This window comes from Bufo bufo, chromosome 8 (genome assembly GCF_905171765.1).
Source record: "Bufo bufo chromosome 8, aBufBuf1.1, whole genome shotgun sequence".
Classification (NCBI taxonomy): domain Eukaryota; kingdom Metazoa; phylum Chordata; class Amphibia; order Anura; family Bufonidae; genus Bufo; species Bufo bufo.
Window position 1 is genome coordinate 126,288,055 of NC_053396.1, and position 22,095 is coordinate 126,310,149.

The 22,095-nt window shown below is 42.5% G+C and overlaps 1 protein-coding gene across 2 annotated transcripts in view; it reads left to right on the forward strand.

The window, feature by feature from the left end:
• The window catches only part of ATG4A (autophagy related 4A cysteine peptidase), a 60,759-nt gene that overhangs the window by 25,917 nt on the left and 12,747 nt on the right, over positions 1 to 22,095 (forward strand). For both annotated transcript variants that reach the window (XM_040404876.1, XM_040404875.1), the window contains exons 5-11: positions 4,198 to 4,299; positions 12,587 to 12,659; positions 12,752 to 12,831; positions 16,153 to 16,334; positions 18,928 to 19,006; positions 19,554 to 19,699; positions 21,457 to 21,513. In XM_040404876.1, the coding sequence (XP_040260810.1) occupies positions 4,198 to 4,299; positions 12,587 to 12,659; positions 12,752 to 12,831; positions 16,153 to 16,334; positions 18,928 to 19,006; positions 19,554 to 19,699; positions 21,457 to 21,513 (719 nt within the window). The remainder of the gene's footprint in view (positions 1 to 4,197; positions 4,300 to 12,586; positions 12,660 to 12,751; positions 12,832 to 16,152; positions 16,335 to 18,927; positions 19,007 to 19,553; positions 19,700 to 21,456; positions 21,514 to 22,095) is intronic.

Genomic DNA, 22,095 nt, shown 5'->3' on the forward strand with positions numbered 1-22,095 from the left:
GGTGAAAGTGTTGTATTCAAGCCCAAAAGCACGGATCAGAGCTAATGGGGGGCTGTCAGATAGCTTCTCTTTGGCCAGGGGCACCAGACAGGGGTGCCCATTGTCACCCTTGTTGTTTGCGTTAGCAATTGAACCACTTGCACCCCATTTTCGCCTGTCACCTCATATTGTGGGGTTTAGATATGGTGAGACGCAAAACAAAGTGGCAATGTATGCTGATGACACTATGCTATTTTTGGGTGACACTGGGGGCTCTCTGGATGCGGCCATGGCTTTGATAGATAAATTTGGTGGCTTCTCTGGACTTCGGATAAATTGGCAGAAGTCTGCCTTGATGCCGGTAGACGGACAGGCACTCTCTGGTGTGCGGGCAGATAGTTTGATTCCCTGGGTGGGCAAGTTTAAATATTTGGGGCTATATATAACACCTAGACTGCTAGATTTTGAAGAGCTTAATTTAACTCATTTGCTAAATACCTTCAGGCTTAAGGCAAGGACATGGGGTAGACTCTTTTTGTCAGTAGTGGGCAGAGTGAATCTCCTAAAAATGGTAATGATGCCTCAGTTACTATATATATTGAATAATGCACCTGTATGGATTCCAGTGGAGAGATTTAGAAAAATACACTCGATATTTAAAGATCTCATCTGGAAATATGGTCAAGCTAGAATTAAGCTGGAGACGCTGCAATATCCCAAGGCTGAAGGTGGCTTAGCTGTCCCTGACTCCTGGATTTATTTCTTAGCCTCTCAGTGTCAACATTTCAAGGGTTGGATGGAATTTCAGCTACCAGATGTGACGGGGAAGATACTGCAACACTGGTTGGGTAGTAGGGATCTTATGGGTATTCTGGAAGGTGCAGGGATGCATGGGGGAAGAGAGAAAGCGACGCTTATAGAGCTTATGAAAAAAGTGTGGGCAAAGGTGAAATTGATCAGGGGTGTTGGTGGGGTAGGTGAGCTTTCCCCAATATGGAACAATAACTTGTTGCCAGAATTCACTTCTCTATCAGGAATCCGAAATTGGGAATCCCATGGAGTAATGAGGATAGGTCAATTGATTGAGACTAGTGTATTTAAATCATTTCAAGGTCTACAGCAGGAATTCAACATTCCCAAAGTGTGGTTCTATCAATATCTGCAACTGAGACACGCCTATGAGGTCACGATAAGGAAGGGATGCATTATTGCAAAAGTGGATGTGGTCCATAAACTGGTTCTCCCAGCTGGAGGAAAGAGAGGTTTGATATCACAGGTGTATACTCTGCTTTTAGATAAATTTCTGGTAGAATTCCCCCTTACTAGGATGAGAAAATGGGAAAAGGATCTGGGGGACATCCCTAAGGAACAGTGGGAAGATATATTGGAGGCAATTCCGAGAGTGTCTGTAAGTGAACAGGGCAAGTTTCACAACTATTTATCATTCACAGAGTTTACAAAACTCCAGTGTTTTTACGGAAAATTGGGATTAGAACTGATGATAATTGTCCAAAATGTATGGCGGAAGGTGCAGATCTATTTCATATGCTTTGGTCTTGTCCAGTGCTAAGTAGATATTGGGATGAGGTGTTGACTTTGATTAATCGTAACCTGGAGTTGAGGGTGCAGAAGGACCCTAAGATATGTTTGCTGGGATATGTGAAGGAGATTGGTGGGGGAGAGGCGGTCAAGGTGGCAGTTGGGAGACTACTGTATGTGGCCAGGAAATTGATTGCCTTTAGGTGGATCCAGGGGAGTCCGCCAACTGTGGATGAATTTGTGAGAAAGGTGCATGATATGTTAACATTAGAGAAGGGAGTGTTTGTTAGGAGGGGATGTCCTTTGAAGTTTGAAAAGTTGTGGAAGGAAAGGTTGTCTCACACTCATGTTGTAATATAAAAGGTCTTGGAAACTCATGCTCTGACCTGGGGGGGGGGGGGGGGGGGGGGGGGGGGGGGGGGGGGGTGGGTGTTGTTGGGGTTATAACAGTCAAATGTCTCTGTCAATGATTTGTCTTTATTTTGGTATATTCATTATGTACAATGATTGTAGAAGATGTAACAAATATATGGACATATGATAATGTTTTTATAATTGTGTATATTTGAGATGCGGAGGGGAGAAAACACCAAGAAAATTGTGATGCAAAATGTATTGTGATATACCAACTTTATGTGAACAATAAAAAACGATTTGATTGAAAAAAAAAAAAAGGTACTAACATCACTAAATAAGGGTACTTTCACACTAGCGTTTTTTCTTTTCCGGCACTGAGTTCCGTCCTAGGGGCTCAAATCCAGAAAAGAACTGATCAGTTTTATCCCCATGCATTCTGAATGGAGAGAAATCCGTTCAGGATGCATCCGGATGTCTTCAGCTCAGTCACTGAACAGCGTTTTGGACGGTATTATCTTCGTCCAAAATTCCGGATCAGTTGCCGGAATGCCGGATCTGGCATTAATTTACATTGAAATGTATTAGTGCTGGATCTGGGATTTTGGGTATAGAGCTGAGGACATGGGTTGCTAGATGGCTGCTAGCACATCCGCAATATCCAGTCCCCATAGCTCTGTGTGCATTTATTGTGTAAAAAAAACCCGATTTGATACATATCCAAATTAACATAAAAGAGTCATATCTTACTTGTGTGACCAGAGAAGAGTCATATTTTCAAGCTCTGACTCCTCTCAGGTTAATTTGCATATGCTTCAAATCGGTTTTTATACACCATAAAAGCACACAGAGCTATGGGGACTGGGTATTGCGGATGTGCTAGTGGCCATCTAGCAACCCATGTCCTCAGCTCTATACCCCAAATCCCGGTGATAGGTTCCCTTTAAAAGGCCAAATCTGTGCAAAGATGTGGATTCATTGTCATTTTCTGTCAGGTAGTCACACGTTGTGATGGCAAAGGCAAAAAAAACTCTCCCTTTTTTTAACGTGGTCGGGTTGTTGAACTGCATAAGCAGGGTCTCTCACAGCGCGCCATCGCTGCTGAGGTGGGACGCAGTAAGACAGTCATTTGGAATTTCTTAAATGATCCTGAGGGTTATGGAACAAAAAAGTCAAGTGGAAGACCCAAAAAAATTTCATCAGCACTGATCCAATTGGCTGTCCGTCAAGACACTGGACGATCCTCAACCCAAATTAAGGCCCTTACTGGTGCTGACTGCAGCCCCATAACCATCAGACGACATCTGAGACTGAAGGGCTTCAGAAAGAAAAAACGTCTTCAAAGACCTCGTCTCCTTGAACTCCACAGAACTGCTCGTTTGGACTTTGCAAGAGAGCCCCAAACATGGGACATTCAATTTTTTTTTTACCTTGATGGTCCTGATGGTTTCCAACGTTACTGGCATGACAAGCAGATCCCACCTGAGATGTTTTCTACGCGCCACAGTGGAGGGGGCGCCATAATGGACTGGGGTGCTTTTTCCTTCAGTGGAACAATGGAGCTACAGGAAGTGCAGGGGCGTCAAACGGCCGCTGGCTATGTCCAGATGTTGCAGAGAGCATTCCTCATGACTGAGGGCCCTCGTCTGTGTGGTAACGACTGGGTTTTTCAACAGGACAATGCTACAGTACACAATGCCCGCAGGACAAGGGACTTCTTCCAGGAGAATAACATCACTCTTTTGGCCCATCCTGCATGTTCCCCTGATCTAAATCCAATTGAGAACCTTTGGGGATGGATGGCAAGGGAAGTTTACAAAAATGGACAACAGTTCCAGACAGTAGATGGCCTTCGTGCGGCCGTCTTCACCACTTGGAGAAATGTTCCCACTCACCTCATGGAAACGCTTGCATCAAGCATGCCGAAACGAATTTTGGAAGTGATAAACAATAACGGCGGAGCTACTCATTACTGAGTTCATGTTTGGAAGTTGGATTTCAGTTTTTTTTTTTTTGTTTTGTTTTTTGGAGGTGTGGTCCTAAACTTTTGATCAGCTAAAAAACAGCCTGTTTCAGTTTATTCGTTGTTTTCATTAAATTGAATGCTCCAAAAATTTGTTGTCTCCCATTTCTTCTTGTTGTATGTTGAAGCTCTACTTGGAACCTTGTTAAGATCCAGCCATGCTAAATATGATTTTTTGCCATTTTTCAAGTGGTCTTAAACTTTTGATCAGGACTGTATATGTGTGTGTATATATATATATATATATATATATATATATATATATATATAAATAATAATGTGTGCTTACTATTTTCATTTAGAATGGAGATGGGAAAAACATAGAAAACAGCCAGAAGAATATTACCAAATCCTACAGTGTTTTCTAGACAGAAAAAACAGTTGTTATTCCATTCATCAGATGGGTAAGAACACTATTCATTGATGGATTTTATGCGGAAATAGATATTACAGCTGCGATAACATTAGTCAGTACCTGTAGTAAATGTTTCACCACTTTACTATGTTTTGTGTCAAAATACTGTATTTTATGACGTAGGATTTTCTGAGATTTTTATACTGATGACCATTGGTGCGGGTCTGTCACCTTGGAACCCCACTGTTTAGCTGTTTGAGAAGGCAGCGGCACCCCTTTGAGCGCCGCAGCCTTCTCTCAGCTTTCCCTAGGTCACATTCATCGGTCACAAGGCCTGGGAGCAGCTCAGACCCTTAGAAGTGAATGGGGCTGAGCGCAATACCAAGCACAGCCTCTATACAACGTATGGCGCTTGGCTTGATAAGCACAGAAAAAGGCACTGGCACTCATAGGAGCGCCAATGCTTTCTCAAACAGCTGATCGGCAGATGTCCCAGGTGTCAGACCCTCACCGATCAGATATAAAATCTTGGAAAACCTTTTTAACTCCATGCTGACTGCCCATTACATAGTACATAAGGCCGAAAAAAGACATTTGTCCATCCAGTTCGGCCTGTCATCCTGCAAGTTGATCCAGAGGAAGGCAAAAAAAACCCTGTGAGGTAGAAGCCAATTTTCCTCACTTTAGGGGAATAAAAAATTCCTTCCCGACTCCAATCAGGCAATCAGAATAACTCCCTGGATCAGTCGGCACTTATCTTTATATAGCCATTTATAAGCATCCTTGCAGAGACTGCAGCTGTATGCTAATTTTGTGGGAGCGGGGAGCCTGCTGTCAGTGACTGTAGGGTTCCCCATAGTGAAGGCAGGGACAGTTTCTTATAGTTCTTGTCCTCCCTTTTGCTGCAAACACAGGGCTCAATGAGCTCAGTATATACAGATCAGGAAACAGCAATACTGCTTCCTGCTCCCGTCCCTGTGGTCATGTTCCCGCTGGGTGTCTGAGCTGCTGGGTCTTAGGGGGACTCAGATCAGCTCAGCAGTGACACTGCACAGCCTTGTACAACCACTCTGGGGGCTGTATTCCCCCTGTAACTGGAGCTTATACACCAGTTACAGGAGAAACTAGCAGTAAAAAAATTTATTAAATTTATTAAATTGCCCCCAAAGGTCTTTTATGACCTTATAAGGGACACTAAGTGTAAAATTGGACAAATAAATAAAACCAAAATTAATATATATATTTTTAAATTCCACTACACACCCCCACTGCAGCTTCTAGCTCCGCCCTCAACGACCATAATCTATAATGCCATATATCAAAATGACCATTACAGAAAGGGGCATCATTTTAAAAAGTTAAGAACAATTTGTAAAACACCATTTTTATTTTTTTAAATAAATAAATACTAAAAATTACCTAAAAATAATGCCCCATATATCACCGAAAAAGGCACAAAAATTATTTAGACAAATTAATGGAATAAGTTTTGGCTTTCAAAGACGCATGTATTAAGAAATTTGAAAATGCGTTCAGTCAGAACTGGTTAGTTTGCAGCCAGCGGCGTAGATAGAGAAGTAAGGACCCCATAGCAAGGATCAAACCCCCCCACAGGACAGAAGGTTTTCTGCCTAAACCCTTTTCAATGACCCTTGGACCATTTTTCCACTGCCTCGTTTGCTAAAAGTTGTTTCTTTGAACGGTCCTGACCAAGTTTTCACCCCCAGTAGAAGAAATGATACCAACTAGTCCCCCTCTTGCCCTGGGCCCCATAGCAGTCGCATGGTCTGCTGCTATGGTAGTTACACCCCTGTTTGCAGCCTTAGTTGTATCAGCAACACGGTTTTAGGCAATAACATATTTCATGAAGAAATGAGCCACATAAGAGGAAGTCGGATCTGACAGTAATAAAGGATTCTTACTAAATAGCTGAAACTTTGTGTAAAGATGAATTGTTGAAATCTCAGTGTGAACAGTGTATGCAGCAGCCGTCTGTTGTGGATTCTGACTTCAGTGATCTGGTCAGTTGTTTTTGAGTGATTTCAATCAGTGATAGTGAGCCACAACCTGGAGTGTATAATGGGGAGATCTGCACATGTTCTGTGTATTTGACCCGCTCCTGGTTTTGAGATGAACGTTTTATTAAAACATAAAACAGTAAAAAAAAAATCTTACAGAGACTGTTAATCATCTTCATAATGAAATCCATGTCTCTTCAAAATCACAGTATGTGATGAGCGTAACAATAGGTATTATATATAAAAAGAAAAGCAAAAGAAACACAAATCAAAGAACATGAATCAAAAGAATGAATGCAGTCACAGATACAAGTACTATTACAGATACATATGGGCTAGGTAGGGCAAAGTAGTCACTGTGAGAAGTAGATTCTGCTAATCCAGATACTTAAAGCTAGTTGGAATTGAGAAAATTTGTTTTGTTGAGCGGCCAACATCTTCTCATACATGCATATAGTATTAACCTCTTGGGGACACAGGGCGTACAGGTACGCCCTGATGTCCCGGTTATTAAAGGACACAGGGCGTACCTGTACGTCCTGTGTATTTCCCATCACTGCTGCGCTGCGCTGATTGCTGAAATCATTCAGCAGGCACTCTGTGACAATGCCGAGGGGGGGGTCCTGTGACCCCCCTAAATCGGCGATCGCTGCAAACCGCAGGTCAATTCAGACCTGCAGTTTGCAGCGCTTTCGGAAGTTTCTGATCCCTGAGGTCCGTGACCGCGGGGATCAGAAACTTCAAAATGACAGATATTTTGCTTTTTAACCCCCTTCCCTGCAGCCCTCATTATTATGTGCCGATGGGGTGGGGGGTGGGGGGCGGGTTTGCTGGCGGTGCGGGCGCACGAGCGATCATCTGCCCGCCCACTCTCTCAGGATGGCCGAGCAGTTAGCAGAGTGTCAGCACATTGCTGACACTCTGCTTGAAACGGCTGACATCTGTGCTCATAAATGTCAGCCGTTTAACCCTTTCCATGCCGCGGTCCGTAGGGACTGCTGTATGGAAGGTGTTAACAGGGAGGGAGCTCCCTCCCTCTCCCATCGGGGGCTGCTGTGCCGTTTCAGCCCCCGATTCTTGACGGGATCACAGAGGGAGGGGCCCCCCTCCCTCCCCATCACCCGCTGCTCTGTTGTGGCAGCGGGTGATAGTTACCATGGCAACCGGACGCCTTCACAGGCTTTCTGCTTGCCATGGTAAGGCTAAGTCTGATCAGACTTCTGCTAAAGGCAGAATTCTGATCAGACGAAGTGTAAAGTGAAAATACAGTACAGTACACTATATAGTGTACTGTATTGTATTATACAGACATTAGACCCACTGGATCTTCAAGAACCAAGTGGGTCTGGGTCAAAAAAAAAAAGAAAACCTTTATCACTGATTAAAAAAAAAATGTAAAAAATGCACTACACATGTTTGATATCACCGCGTCCGTAATGACCTGATCTATGAAACGGTCATGTTACTTTCTCCACACGGTGAACGCCATAAAAAAAAAAAAAAAAAATTATGATGAAATTTAAATTTTGCCCACCTTGCTTCCCAAAAAAGGTAATAAAAGTGATCAGAAAAAAGTCGTATGTACGCCAAAATGGTACCAATCAAATCTGCACCTCATCCCGCAAAATATTAGCCCCTACATGAGACAATCGCCCAAAAAGTTAAAAAAAATTGCTCTCAGACTATGTAAACACTAAAACTGATTACAATTTTTTTTTAAAATGCTGTTATTGTGTTAAAGTAAAATAAAAAAATAAAAAACTATACATATTATGTATCGCCACGTCCGTAAGAACCTGCTCTATAAAAATATCACATGACCTAACCCCTCAGGTAAATGCAGTTAAAAAATAAAAATAAAAACGGTGTAAAAAAAGCTATTTTTCTCACCTCACATCACAAAAAGTGTAATAGCAAGCGATCAAAAAGTTATATGCCTCCCAAAATAGTACCAATCAAACCGCCATCTCATCCCGCAAAAATCATACCCTACCCAAGATAATCGCCCCAAAAAATATGGCTCTCAGACTATGGAGACATTAAAACATGATTTTTTTTTTTTGTTTCAAAAATGATATTGTGTAAAACTTTAAGAAATTAAAAAAAGTATACATATTAGGTATTGCCACGTCTGTAATAACCTGCTCTATAAAAATATCACATGACCTAACCCCTCAGGGGAATACCGTTAAAAAAAAAAAAACGGTGTAAAAAAAAAAGCAATTTTTTTTCAAAAAGTGTAATAGCACTTAATTGAAAAAAATGATTCTTTTGTGTCTCCACATTCTGAAAGCCAAAGTTTTATTTTTTGGGCGACTGTCTTGTGTGGGGGCTCATTTTTTTGGGATGAGATGACGGTTTGATTGGCACTATTTTGGGGTGCGTATGACTTTTTGATCACTTGCTATTACACTTTTTGTGATGCAAGGTGACACCGTTTTACAACGTTTTTTTTTTTTTATGGCATTCACCTGAGGGTCATGTGATATTTTTATAGAGCAGGTTATTATGGACGCGGCGATACCGAATATGTATACTTTTATTTTGAATTTATGTAAGTTTTACACAATAGCAGCTTTTTTAAAACAATGAAAATGGGCGATTGTCTTAGGTAGGGGCTCATTTTTTGTGGGATGAGGTGACAGTTAGATTGGTACTATTTTGGTGGGCATATGCCTTTTTAATCGCTTGCTGTTGTTCTTTTAGTGATGTAAATTGACAAAAAATGGTTTATTTAGCACAGTTTTTATTGTAAATTTTTTACGGTGTTCATTTGAGGGGTTAGGTCATGTGATATGTTTATAGAGCCGGTCGATACGGACCTTTATATGTCTACTTTTTTATTTTTTTTCCTATTTTTTCCTAATTTTGTTTTACTTTATTTGGGGGAAATGACTTTTTATTTTATTTAATTTTTTTTACTTGAAACTTAATTTTTTGGGGGGAAAACTTTATTTTTTAAACTTTTTTTTTACTTTATTTTTTGTCCCACTTTGGGACTTCAACTTTTGGGGGTCTGATCCCCTTTACAATGCATTCCAATACTTCTGTATTGGAATGCATTGGCTGTATGTGTAATACAGTGTGTATTACTCATACAGCTTCCTGCCTGTGAGATCCAGGGGGCTGGATCTCACAGGCTCTTCACCGGAAGGCAGCACCGATGCCTAAGGAAGGCATCGCGCTGCCTTCCATGCCATCGGGTCCCCATTACAGCAGCACGGGGACCCGATGGCACAGCCGATCCCCGCCGGAACGACTTGTAAACGCCGCAAACCGCAGATCTGAATTATACGGGGCGGCGGTGATCGCAACTAAACATGATGTACCGGTACGTCATGTGTCCTTAAGTACCAGGATCTCATGACGTACTGGTATGTCATATGTCCCTAAGAGGTTAAGGGGTTAAAGTAGCGTCCCCCCCCCCCAATATTTTTTTTTATTCTCTGACCTGTTAAAAAGGTACATGATGTAATCTGTAGTGCATGTAATCTTCTTACCAGTGACTGTATTTGTGAGTTATAACCTCCCTTCTGATCCTTAGCTGTGTCATGGGACCAACTCTCCAACTGCCATAGGACAGGGAAAAGTTACTTCTCTATTCATTCCTATGAGACTGACATTGTGCTTTTATAGGAATATACAGTACAGAGAAACTGACATCCTGTCCACACATAAGATGCTGTGTTATTTGGAAAGTCTGATTGTTGGTCACATGACACAGCTGAGGATCAGAAGAGAGGGGATAGCTTACAAATAGAGTCACTGGTAAGAAACTTACCTTCACCACAGTTAACATCAATCAAGGACCTTTCTAACAGGTCAGAGAATAAAAAAATTTGTGGGAGCGCTACTTTAACTAAATTAATAACCTCATTAATGTGTGGGATTTCCACCTTCTCCCAATATCTAGTAATTACTAGTTTTGTGGCCATTAGTAGGTTTGCTACTATAGATCTAACTGTCACAGGGAGAGATATGGTGGTCTGTGCAAGTAGATGTGTAAGCTGTTGCGTAGCGGTCCACAGTGGTTATATGTTTGCACATTCCCAAAGTATGTGAAGCAGAGTTCCCGTGTGACCACAATGTCTCCAGCATAAGTTAGTGCAAGATGGTAACATACGGTTTATTTTATCCAGAGTATAATACCATCTGAATTGGGTATTTACGACATCCTCTTTGTGTGTGACACTACGAAACAGTTTGTATATACATCCATAGGAAACTTCCCATTCCTCAATCGATAGCAGTCTGTGAATCTGTCTTCCACTTCCTCATATGTACATTCAGACAGTTTTGCCTTGAAGGAGGTTATAAAAGCGAGACATTCCCTGGGTTTTCACTACAGTTTACTTACATCTAATATATCAGATAATGAAATATCCCTTGAAGGGGCATTTTTTTGTATGAAATGGCTTAGTCGGAGGAATTTCAGTGTTCAGGATGTTTTTTGTCGAATTTAGATGATGAAAATGTAGGGAGTTAGATCTATTGTGTAAGTCCCAAACACTTTGGATGCCCATCTTGGAGATCAGAAGTCTAGATCAGACATATTGTCTTCCAGAAAGCCCAGGGGAATCTCACTCAAAGGGCAAGCCACTCGGCCTTTCTTATAAAATGTCTTCATATGTTGTCAGATACAGAAACAATATTGATAGGGGGTGTGAATCAGGGAGATCCCACAGAATGGATATCATATGTGGTTCACAGAATCATATGTGGTTTTAAGTAACTCATGCCGCATTGGTGGTTTTCAATCTGAACCCATAGTTTATTAAAATTAGTATCCCGCCAGTGAGTTATATCTAATAAAGTAGTTGAATAGTAGTCTTGAATATTGGAAAGCCCCAATCCCACCACTTTCCAGTGTTTAGATAGAATATGAGAAGCCACTTTTGGTTCCCCCCCCCCATTCCAAATAAAGTTTCGGAGACTGCTGTTTGTCATCTGGAAGAAGGTTTTTGGTAGGTTGGTTGGTAGAGATCTGAATAGATATACGGTAACAATGGCACTTCCGTTATCACCCTCCATGTTTTCAGTTGGGCACATCCTGCTTCTGCTGACTTGATGACTTGCGTATTTCAGTTGTGGGTTGTCAAAATCATTACTGGAAATCCCCACCTGTAGGGTATAATATGCTGGTGGAGAACTTGGGTCGGTGGGAGGAATTTCCTTCTGGCTTGCATAGTAGCTGCGGATAAATCTGTGAATAGTTTTGAACTGGAATATGCAGCAGGTAGGTGATGCACCTTCCATGCTTTAGCAAGAGTCTTATCTTTAACATTAGAGAATGTAAATCTAGCATGGACATCTCTTGGAGTTTCTGGTGGCAAACTTGCTGGCTTGGTGATCCTGTGTGCTCTGTACTCAACTCATATTCTCTTTCTTCTGGAATGTGCACTCTAAATTATTGGTAAGATACAAGTGTGGAATGGAGATTGTTTCTGGGATCCCCCTGAGTTTTATATTGTTTCTCCTGCTCCTGATTTCTAAATCAATGATTTTAGCTTGTAGTGCTTCAGTTGTGTCCTCCAGAGCATTTTGGGAGTCTACGGAGTGAGCTGTGTAAAGCCTCAAGCATATCTTTCAGTGTCTGCACAGATAACTCCTTATCAGTAGCCTGAGAGTCTGCAAAAGTCTCTACAGAGTCCTGAAGGTGAGTTTACAGGGGGAGATAATTGGGCAGATTATGGGGAATGAACGTTACTGTGAATGCTCATTCCCAAAAATCTGCCCATGTAAAGGTGCAACCGATCACCCGATGAGTGAACCTCTCATTCATGCAGGCAAGTAAATTACCGTTTCTGGGCAGCAGATTGTGCAATCTAAACAGCTGTATCCCAATAGCGATCCCACGTCCTCATACTGTGGAGGTGATGGCTGCATGTGCTTACTGCCCATCTGTAGCATGAATCCGTCCTGTATCAGCGCTTGTGCAGTCGCTGGCAGGTTTCTGAACTCTGAAGTGAGCGAAGTAAGCGAGGAGCTGTGTGCTCACGTGGCCATTACATCTGGCAGCCAACCCCCCCCCCCCCCCCCCCCCCAAATCCGCACCAGGTTTTGGCTCACTATCAATGATGGAAATCACTGCCCAAATCGCTGAAGTGTGAGCTAGGCCTTACAATAATGGGCATTCAACTGAATAGAGCTACATTTCTCTGTACAGCCTCTGCAAGAGGAATAAATAGGTGAATACTCTTGAAAGCCGATTGCTGTGTTGGTTCTCATATTAAATGTTTCTGTGCAATTTCTGAAACTTTGTTTGCAGATCAAGTATAATTTTGTGCTTTTTTTCTTTACCTGGTGGTCTTAAATTAGCACAGATGGGAGTTGGAGAAGGAAAGTCTATAGGAGAATGGTTTGGACCAAATACTGTGGCTCAGGTTTTAAAGTAAGTATGGTGTTCCTTACACCGTCCATCGTACAATGTAAAATATTTTCAACCTTAATTGAGAAGTTTATTCATTTTACTCATATTTCCAGGAAACTTGCTGTGTTTGATGAGTGGAACTCATTAGCTGTCTATGTTTCCATGGACAACACGGTGGTCATCGAAGATATAAGTAAGTTACATTTTCCTCTCCTTAAAGCCCGATTATCTGATATCGCAATCATTTAAGAACCTACAACTATTGTCCATCTGTCAAATCTACCAAGTGTCTTCATTGGCAATCTCAAAAGAATGCAATGTAGACAGAAGAATAAAATAGACATAGTTGAAAAACCCAAAGCGGCATGATTAATAACACATAATATGTGTTTAACCTCCAGCTACAAAGCACGGTACACTGCTGGCGAGATGTAGTTGTCTGTTCTCCTGAAATGCCCGTATTAGTAATATCTGTGTTCCCCACGAAATATCAATTCTGAAGCATCTTTTCTTTAGATCTCTGCATTGCCCCATTCCTCTGTTATTCCCCCTGTATTTGTATGAATAAATTGACAGCTGGGTGTTTCCTTACCCCTCGTCAGTGGAGCATCTCCCTAAGGGCCCTTGCACACGGCCATATGTCCCAGAGCAGCATTGATCGTGCGCATGGGAGCACACAGCACCATAGATTACAATGATGCTGTGGATGTCGGGGCTATTGTCCGGTGCTCATATGATTTTATGAGTGCGGGACAATAGCCCCATGGGCGGCCCAACATGCACAGCATCATTGTCATCTATGATGCTGTGTACTCCCGTGTGCACGATCAGTGCCGTTTTGGGACATATGGCCCGCTCACGGACCGTATATCTCGGAGGGCATACGGTCGCGGGCAGTTAGTGCTGATAGCCTCAGGCTGAAATAAAGTGGCCTAAATGGGAGGAAACGCTCAAAAACCCCAAACACTGTAGGGTGTTTATAACCGGGGGAGCAATTCCTCCACATGTGATCCGTTGCTAACGGCAATCCCCAGCAAAAATGCATACAATGGAGGATGTCGGCAGCGGACCACATGCACCACAATGGCATCCTACACAAGATGGGATAATGTGTGGATGCAAATTTAAAAATACATAAATCACTGCGAAAGGTGCACCACAATAATATGCAACTGACAACACTGGCTAATCCCTACAGCTGATGTTAAGAGCTGAGACTTTAGCCAATGTTTCCTGTCAGGAACACATCGGAGCCCTTTTTCACCACCGTCAAGGTATCTGTGTGGCATGGGTTCCTACCACTAGACTACCCACGGAGTGTGAACATGGTCTGAGAGGTGCTAAGATACCTGTTATAGGTGGGGCTTACAGCCTTATCATCTCTCCCACTACCTGAGTGATTTCACTATGGAGGTATGTGGGAGCTTGGCTGTAAGTTGGATCCTAGCACCTCTCAGACCGTGTTCACACACAGTAGGTAGTCTAGTGGTAGGAACCCATGTCACACTGAGATACCTTGACGGTGGCGCAAAAGGAATACATTGGAATACATTGGCTAAAGTCTCAGCTCTTAACATCAGCTGCAGGGATTAGCCAGTGGTGTCAGTTGCATATTATTGTGGTGCACCTTTTAGAGTGATTTCTGTAGGGATATATCCTATTGATATAGGAAATTGCATCACCTAGTTGTCAGTTTATTCATACATTTCCAGGAAGAATAATACAAGGCAGCATCCTGAGCAAATTTTCACAAGAATTATTTTACGGAGAATGCAAATACTTGCTAAAACAGAATTGTGCCAACAGCTCTTTGACCTACAATTACATTGGTAAACACAAACCACAGTAATAGTATGTCACATTGATGCAGGCACATGAGCTGTTAAGATGCCATCTCTTTTGAATGTCGACTGTATTATACAGCCAACACCCTGCTCTATCAGCTCATAGAAGTCGCTGCCAAAAACAACCATAATACCTAAATGGTTTTACAGTCACGAGTGCTCATGGGTGGCTGTGTCAATTAGATAATCTTATTATGGCCCTCTGTCACACTGACAGGCCTATTACATTGCAATACAAATGTATTACACTGTTTTATAAGTCAACCAGAGGATTGTATATTTAAAGGTGACCTTTCACCTCTCCTGACAAGCCTGTTTAATAGCTTCATGCATTCCCCATGTAATAACAATTCTGGAGCATCTATTCCTATGACTGTATGCTGTGCCATTCCTTTATTATTTCTACTAGAAGTTATGAATGAATTGCTAGCAGTCTGCAGTAAGGGTACAGAGGGGAGGTGACAAGTTGGGGGTGTGTCCCTGCACAGTTTGAAAATGGCAGCACTGATTGGATAGAGTCAGTCAGTGCAGGTTCACACCCCCAACTTGTAACCACCCCTCTGTACCCTTACTGCAGACTGCTAGCAATTCATTCATAACTTCTAGTAGAAATCATAAAGGAATAGCACAACATACAGTCATAGGAATAGATGCTCCAGAATTGTTATTACACGGGGAATGCATGAAGCTGTTAAAACAGGCATGTCAGGAGTGGCGAAAGGTCCTCTTTTAGTCCCCCTACTAGAACTAAAAAAATAAATAAAATTGTTTTATTTTTAAAAAATACAGCTAGGAAAAAAAGACAAAAACAAGACTTTGCAAGGCTGATATTATGCCAAAAAACTCCTAATGATTCGTATGATAAAAAAAATTAACGTGTAAATTCCCTGTCCCCATTTTGGTTCACAAGTTAAGCAATACCAGAACTGCTGGTTTTTCTACATCCAAGAAAAAGAAGAAAAGATAATAAATAAGTTGTATGCACCCCAAAATGGCACTAATGAAAGCTACAAGTTGTCCTATTAATGACAAGGACTTTCACAGCTCTGTCAACAGAGACAAAAACACATTATGTACAAAAATGTATTTATATTGTGCAAAAGTAGATTTTTTTTTTATTATCTTGGACAACCCTTTTAAGGATACGAGCTAGCCTGGGCCTTTTGGACAATGATTTATTTATTTATTTGCTTTTTCATTTAGAATTAGAAAAGCACAGCAATAGCCTACAATAAAAAATCATCTTCTACTCACCCCTTTCTCCAGTGCCGTTCTCTCAGAGTGTAGGTGACGCTCACAGTGGTGTGCAGGCGTATGGAACGTCACCGCTGCAGCCCATCATTGTCCTCAGCTTTAGAACACTGAAGACAGTAATAGGCTGCAGCAGTCACGGGGAGTATACTGGCATGTTCCCGATGTAGTTTGTACACCAGTAGCGTCAGAAAGATCGGACCAGCACAGCATAGAATGACACTGGAGAGAGGGTGAGCATATCATAATTCTTTATTTTACACTATTCCAGGGTTTGTCTCAGATTTTTAATCTCGGACAGCCCCTTCTAATAGGCTGAGAATATTAATGATGTTGTAATTACCATGTCATAAATCACTCTGCTTCACATTGTATAGACTGGATTAGAAGTGACTGATGTGGTTGTTCTGTTGATGTAGGGAAAATGTGCCGCTATCAGCCACATAGGTGGAGCACAGTGCAGAGCAAACCTTACACACACCAAAGTGCTTGGAGCAGAGACCCATCAGAGCAGTGTTCTGCCTGGAGGCCGCTGCTGCTAGTTGTACCACTGCGTCTGGGAATTAACCACATTAACCCTGTTTATATCGATGCTTTTAAGGTAAGCTTTCTCACACTTCGTGGTTTTTAGAAGTTGCCTGGTTTGGACACCCTAGGAGCACAACAGCATTCTGTGCTATTAAAGGAGTTCTCCGCTTATCCTATATTGATTACCTAGGCTGAGGATAGGTCATCAATATCAGATCAGCGGGAGATCAACTGCCGCACCACGCCGATCAGCTGTTAGAAGAGACCGCAGCGCTCGTACAAACGCTGTGTTCTCTTCACTGTTTATCTGCTTGCCGTCGACATCGCAGTGGTGAGCGGGAGTAATTACAGCTCCTCCGTCCTATTCACTCCAATGGGACGTCTCTGTCCTATTCACTTGGAGTGAATGGGACGGAGGAGCTGTAATTACACTGCCTGCTGCTGCAAAGTTTATAGCGAGCAGGTAAACAACAAGGAGAACACGGCGCTTGTACCAGTGCTGCGTTTTCTTCATACAGATAATCGGCGATATGATATTGATAACCTATTCTGAGGATAGGTCATCAATGTAGGAAACGGACAACCCCTTTAAATGGGTTGTCTCACCTCTTGATTTCAGTTTTGCATCACTCCCGACACACTCTCTAAGCTGAAGTGGGGGTGGTGCCTCTTGCTGAGAGTGATGGCACAGGCAAGCAGCTGTGTGTGGCCGCTCCCAAGGCTGATAGTGTATCAGAATCACTAGCAGCTTCGGCTGTGTGAGCACTGTGCAGATTGTGACAGCCAGCGATAAATGGTTGCCGCAATGTGTTTTCTAATTCTCCATCTTCCCATAGATGTATAGAACAGCTCCTAGGCTGTGGCATATGCCCTGGAGCTGTTCTATACAAGCAGCCATAGTTGAAACGAGGTGGCCAGGGACGAGAGCAACTGCCAGAGAAGAGAGAGCGGTGGACGGGGACCAGAGCTAATGTACATGTGCAGGTGTCTCTGCTTGCACCCGCAATTCCCGGCCACCAGAAAGGCCAGCTTATACTCTTGTTGTGAGCCAGCGCGGCCACCGCTGCTGCATTGCCATAATCCCTAGTGATGAACAGTGTATAAAAAGGAACAAATCTGAAGATACTAGGGACCAGAGCCATTATTGAAAACGAACATAGAATAGTAAGTTACTCATATAAACTTTATACAGATAATACTTTATATACATAATAAATTCAACTTGATGAAGTGAGACCCTTGGAGAGGAAGCTTCTGGTGAGCCCTCATCTGTGGCTTCAGAAAAAAAAAAAGATTCATTACACAGCACTCACTGAAATCAATTGGCAAGCCATGTAATATGCTTTTTATGCACATCTATCCTGGGAGTTCTCACTATTACATGCATATGCCCAAATAGGTTATATGAAAAGGCGTAAACCATTTGAATGGAGTGGTGGTCTCGCATGTGTGCTGCTACTTCTTTCAGCTCTATGGGGCTGGCGGCGATAGCCAAGGCTTGTACTCTGCTATCTGTGGCAGCCACCTCCAGAAGTTAAATGGAGCAGTGGACATGCATGTCTGTCATTCCATTCAGTTGGGGAGCACAGGCCCCATTCTAGTTACCAGCAGGGCCCCCAGTGGTCCCCAAGAATCAGACGTTTATCTTACGTTGTCTCAGTCACACAACCAGGAAAATCTGGTTAAAACTACTAAATGGGCCTCACCTGTAGTAGTGAGAAATAGTCCGTTTTCTATGAGATAGTTGATTTAAAATAACTTTGTTCGGACACTTATTTCCAGTAACTTTAAAGAGGTATTGTGTTGTACAAAATGGGAGTCCTATTTAAAATATGTTGTACAAAATAAAAATGCTCAATGTAGAGTAATTAAGTGTATAGACGTCTGGTTCTTGTGTAGAAGACTAGTTTTCACTCCCCGTTCCTAAGATTCACATCCCCACCCATGCCTTGCTTGAACTTGATGGACTTATGTCTGTTTTCAGCCGTACTATGTAAATCTTTTTCAGTAGTTTCCCATATAACCCCTACCCCTTGTGGAGTAAAATGTGATGTTTATAGCTTGCTGCCTATGGTTACCACCTGTAGTTCAGCTCCGCTTGCTGGTTGAGCTCGCTCAGTTCCAGCTTTATGAGTTTTAGGGAGTGGTGACCAGCAGTCAGGGAGCACAATATATATTGCACAAGAGGGGGAGCCCTGGGAATACATAGGGAGGAGAACAGCCTTATATAGCTTGCTAGTTCCAAGTGTTCTCTTCCTGTTTGACCGCACCTGTTTACCGATTCTGATGCTCCACTGCCTGACCTCTTCCTGTTTACCATATTGGCCCTCTGCCCTTTCCTCAGATTAGGTTTACAGATTCGCACGAACTCTTCCTGCGCTGACAACTTCCTACTAGTATTGCCTGATGCTTTGGTGCTTCACATCAGTGTCTTTGACCCCAGTCGGTCAGAGGCCAATCACACCAGGACCTTTCCAAGAAGTAGTGGCCTAGTGGCTTTCCTGCAGCGAATTCCAGATCCCTGTATCGGGTTAAAGGGAGGGAGAGGGCTGCCAGGATAACGCCTTTAGGTTTGGTGGGTTGGCACAGTGGTACCCCACTTCCATAGCAGCTTTATACTAAACTGATTGACTATAGGTAATATTTGCACTTTCTTCTATCTACAGGAATGTTTTAAAATGCCACAGTCACTAGGAGTATTAGGTGGAAAACCAAATAACGCCTATTATTTCATAGGCTTTTCAGGTAAGCTAATGATCAGCTATTTGACTGGACTTAAAGGGAATATGTCACCTATAATTTTTTATGCCAGTGAGATGGTGACACATCCTTTTTTTCTAATCTGTTATTACTTTCTGTATATTTTTAATTGTTTATTGTACATGATTATGAGGGCTGCCATCTTGCTCGAGCTGCTGTTAACAGCATTTAGAGATACGCTTTACAGCAGCCACCATGGGCCATAGACAGGAGGGGACCTCATTGACTTCTGTGAAGCAAAGTATAGATGTGACATAGAAAAGTAAAAATTCTTTAAAACTACCTTTCACATAAAAGCTTGATTTAAACAATAGGTCATCTCTTCAACCATTTACTGGAGACACAAGTCCTTATGACAGATTGTATAAAGCTCGAAATACAATAATACTATTACTCATCGGACTTTGTTTCTCGTCAGCTGCAACTTTCATAGATCGAAAATCAATACGTTTAATGCCACATTTAAAAAATAGCATTGTAGTGTGTAACAATGTATAGATTTACATAAACTGCCCTTTTTTATTTTTTAAAGGGGACGAGCTTATTTACCTAGATCCTCACACAACGCAGACCTTTGTGGACACAGAAGAAGCTGGCACGGTGCAGGATCAAACGTACCACTGCCAAAAAAATCCTAATAGGATGAAGATTCTGAATCTGGACCCCTCAGTAGCATTAGTAAGTAAAGGGAGTCAAACTCTTCTTTGTGCTTGCAGGTCAGTGCCGCCACACCGCAAAAGATGTTTTAGCTGCATCTTGTAGATTGTGGACCCATTGAAATCAATAGGTCCTCACTGCGATACGGGGTGCACATGGCCTCTGCCCGTGTTTTGCGAATCTGCAGTTTATGGTCTGCAAAATGGACATAGCTGTCACATGGTCATGTGAATGGGGCCTAAAATGTCATCAAGCCATAGACACTTTAAAGGGGACCTAAACTTTTACTGAAATCATGGAAGGTGCAGCAGTGCTTTCCAGAGTATGGATCTATAGAACGTTTATATCCATACCCCACATGCTGGAAAAGCCAAAGGTGCAGGGCGATCTGAGAAGCACTGCTGCACCTTCCATGCTTTCAGTAAAGGTTTTGGTTTCTTTAAAAGTTGTGTTTACAGTCAAGTTCTATCAAATGCTCCGATATGTCAGACAGCGCAGCATCACTGATAACAATCCAGTATCTCTCCCTACAAAACATTTCTCATCTTATAAAATGATAGCATCTCACTAGGATATGCTATCACTTTATGACAGGTGGGGGGGTCAAACCTTTTCAACCTCTACCAATCCGGAGAACGAAAGGGCTACAAAGGGAGTTTACCCGGCCTAAGTCTGCATTTCTTTCACAGACAATTGGCAAGGAGCGCTACTGTGCAGGGCAAACTTAGAAAGGGACATGGAGCTAAACTAGCACGGCGCCACCTTCCTTCTCTGGATCGGTGTCAGGAAAGGTCCAACCATTGGGATTATCATAAAATGATGGTGTATCCTAGTCATATGCCATCAATTTACACGGTGTCAACTCCTTTTTAAAGTGGTTGTCATATCTGAGACATTGGTGGCATATAACTAGGACATGCCACCAATGTCAGATTGGTGCAGGTCCCACCTCTGGGACCCACACCTATCTGACGTTGGTGGCATACAATGTCTCAGATGAGACAACCCGTTTAAGAAGGTAAGTACTGTAGTAATGAGGTAAATGTAGTAAATATGTAACATCAGAAATGCACAATAAAAATAGCAGGGCACATTTATTAAGACCTGGATTTTATACGCTGGTCTTAATAAACCCCCAAGCTGGCGGTGGTTCTGCCGAAGTTATGAAGAGGCGCCGGTCTCTTCAGAACTTCGGCAGATGATCCGCCAGTTCTAAATGTAAGACAGCTTCCTAGCTTTCTAGCTGTCTTAGGCCTCATGCACACGGCCGTTGTTGGGGTCCGCATCCGAGCCGCATTTATTGCGGCTCGGGTGTGGACCTATTCATTTCAATGGGGCCACAAAAGATGCGGACAGCACTCTGTGTGCTGTCCGCATCCGTTGCTCCGTTCCGTGGCCCCGCAAAAAAAATTTAGCCTGTCCTATTCTTGTCCGTTTTGCGGACAAGAAGCCCATTCCGTTCTGCAAATTGCGGAAGGCACACGGGCGGCTTCCGTTTTTTGCGGACCGCAAAATACGGAACAGTCGTCTGCATGAGGCCTTACTTATAGACCGTTTTCCACTCCTGAAACGGGCATAGAAAATGGTAAATCAGATGGCCCCTCCCCTTCCACTTTTTTAGACTTGGCGTGAGTAGGGAGAAGTTGCAGATTGCGGCGCACCTGAAATAAGCATAATATAGCCGTATTTCAGCATCATAAATGACCCCCAGTATGTCCAACATTAATGATGTTAATGGCTTGTGATATCATTAAGTCTGTTTTTACCATATTTCCTAGGGATTTTTTTGCAAAGAAGAAGCAGATTTTGATACTTGGTGTACTACCGTAGAGAAGGTAAGCATTAATGTATTATGAGAATATGATAATATACAAATAACAGTAATGTGCTGAAAATAGATAAAGAATGTACGGTATAATATGCGGTAGGTCTTTGTATAAAAAGATATTCGGGTTCCTTATCATAGGACTGCATTGTCCGGTGTTCACCTTTATGACAGTATGGCTATTGCTTTTTACCACCTCCAATCCTGAGCAGAAATTTTAACGACGTGTTATTGGTACATTTGTTTGTTTTCTGTTTTTGCCACATTACAGTGGGTTGATATGACCTTACTCTCAACAGCCTTCTAATACATGTTAACCCCTCTGCACGTTGTGACATACATCACAATTGCCCAGGGATTTTATGGAGTGGGCTTAGGAGCCATATGCCACCGTTTCACACAGTACCAAGTGGTTTTCATGGCAGCTGTGGCCCTAGTGAAGGCCCCTCATATCAAGCTATGAGACAGGAGAGGGCCAAATGCAGGGCTTAATAGGATGATGCTGGAGGTGCAATTTACTGCAATACAGAAGTATGGTACTGTACTATGTAGGTTCAGGTCCCCTAGGGGGACTTAACATTTTTATTTTCTA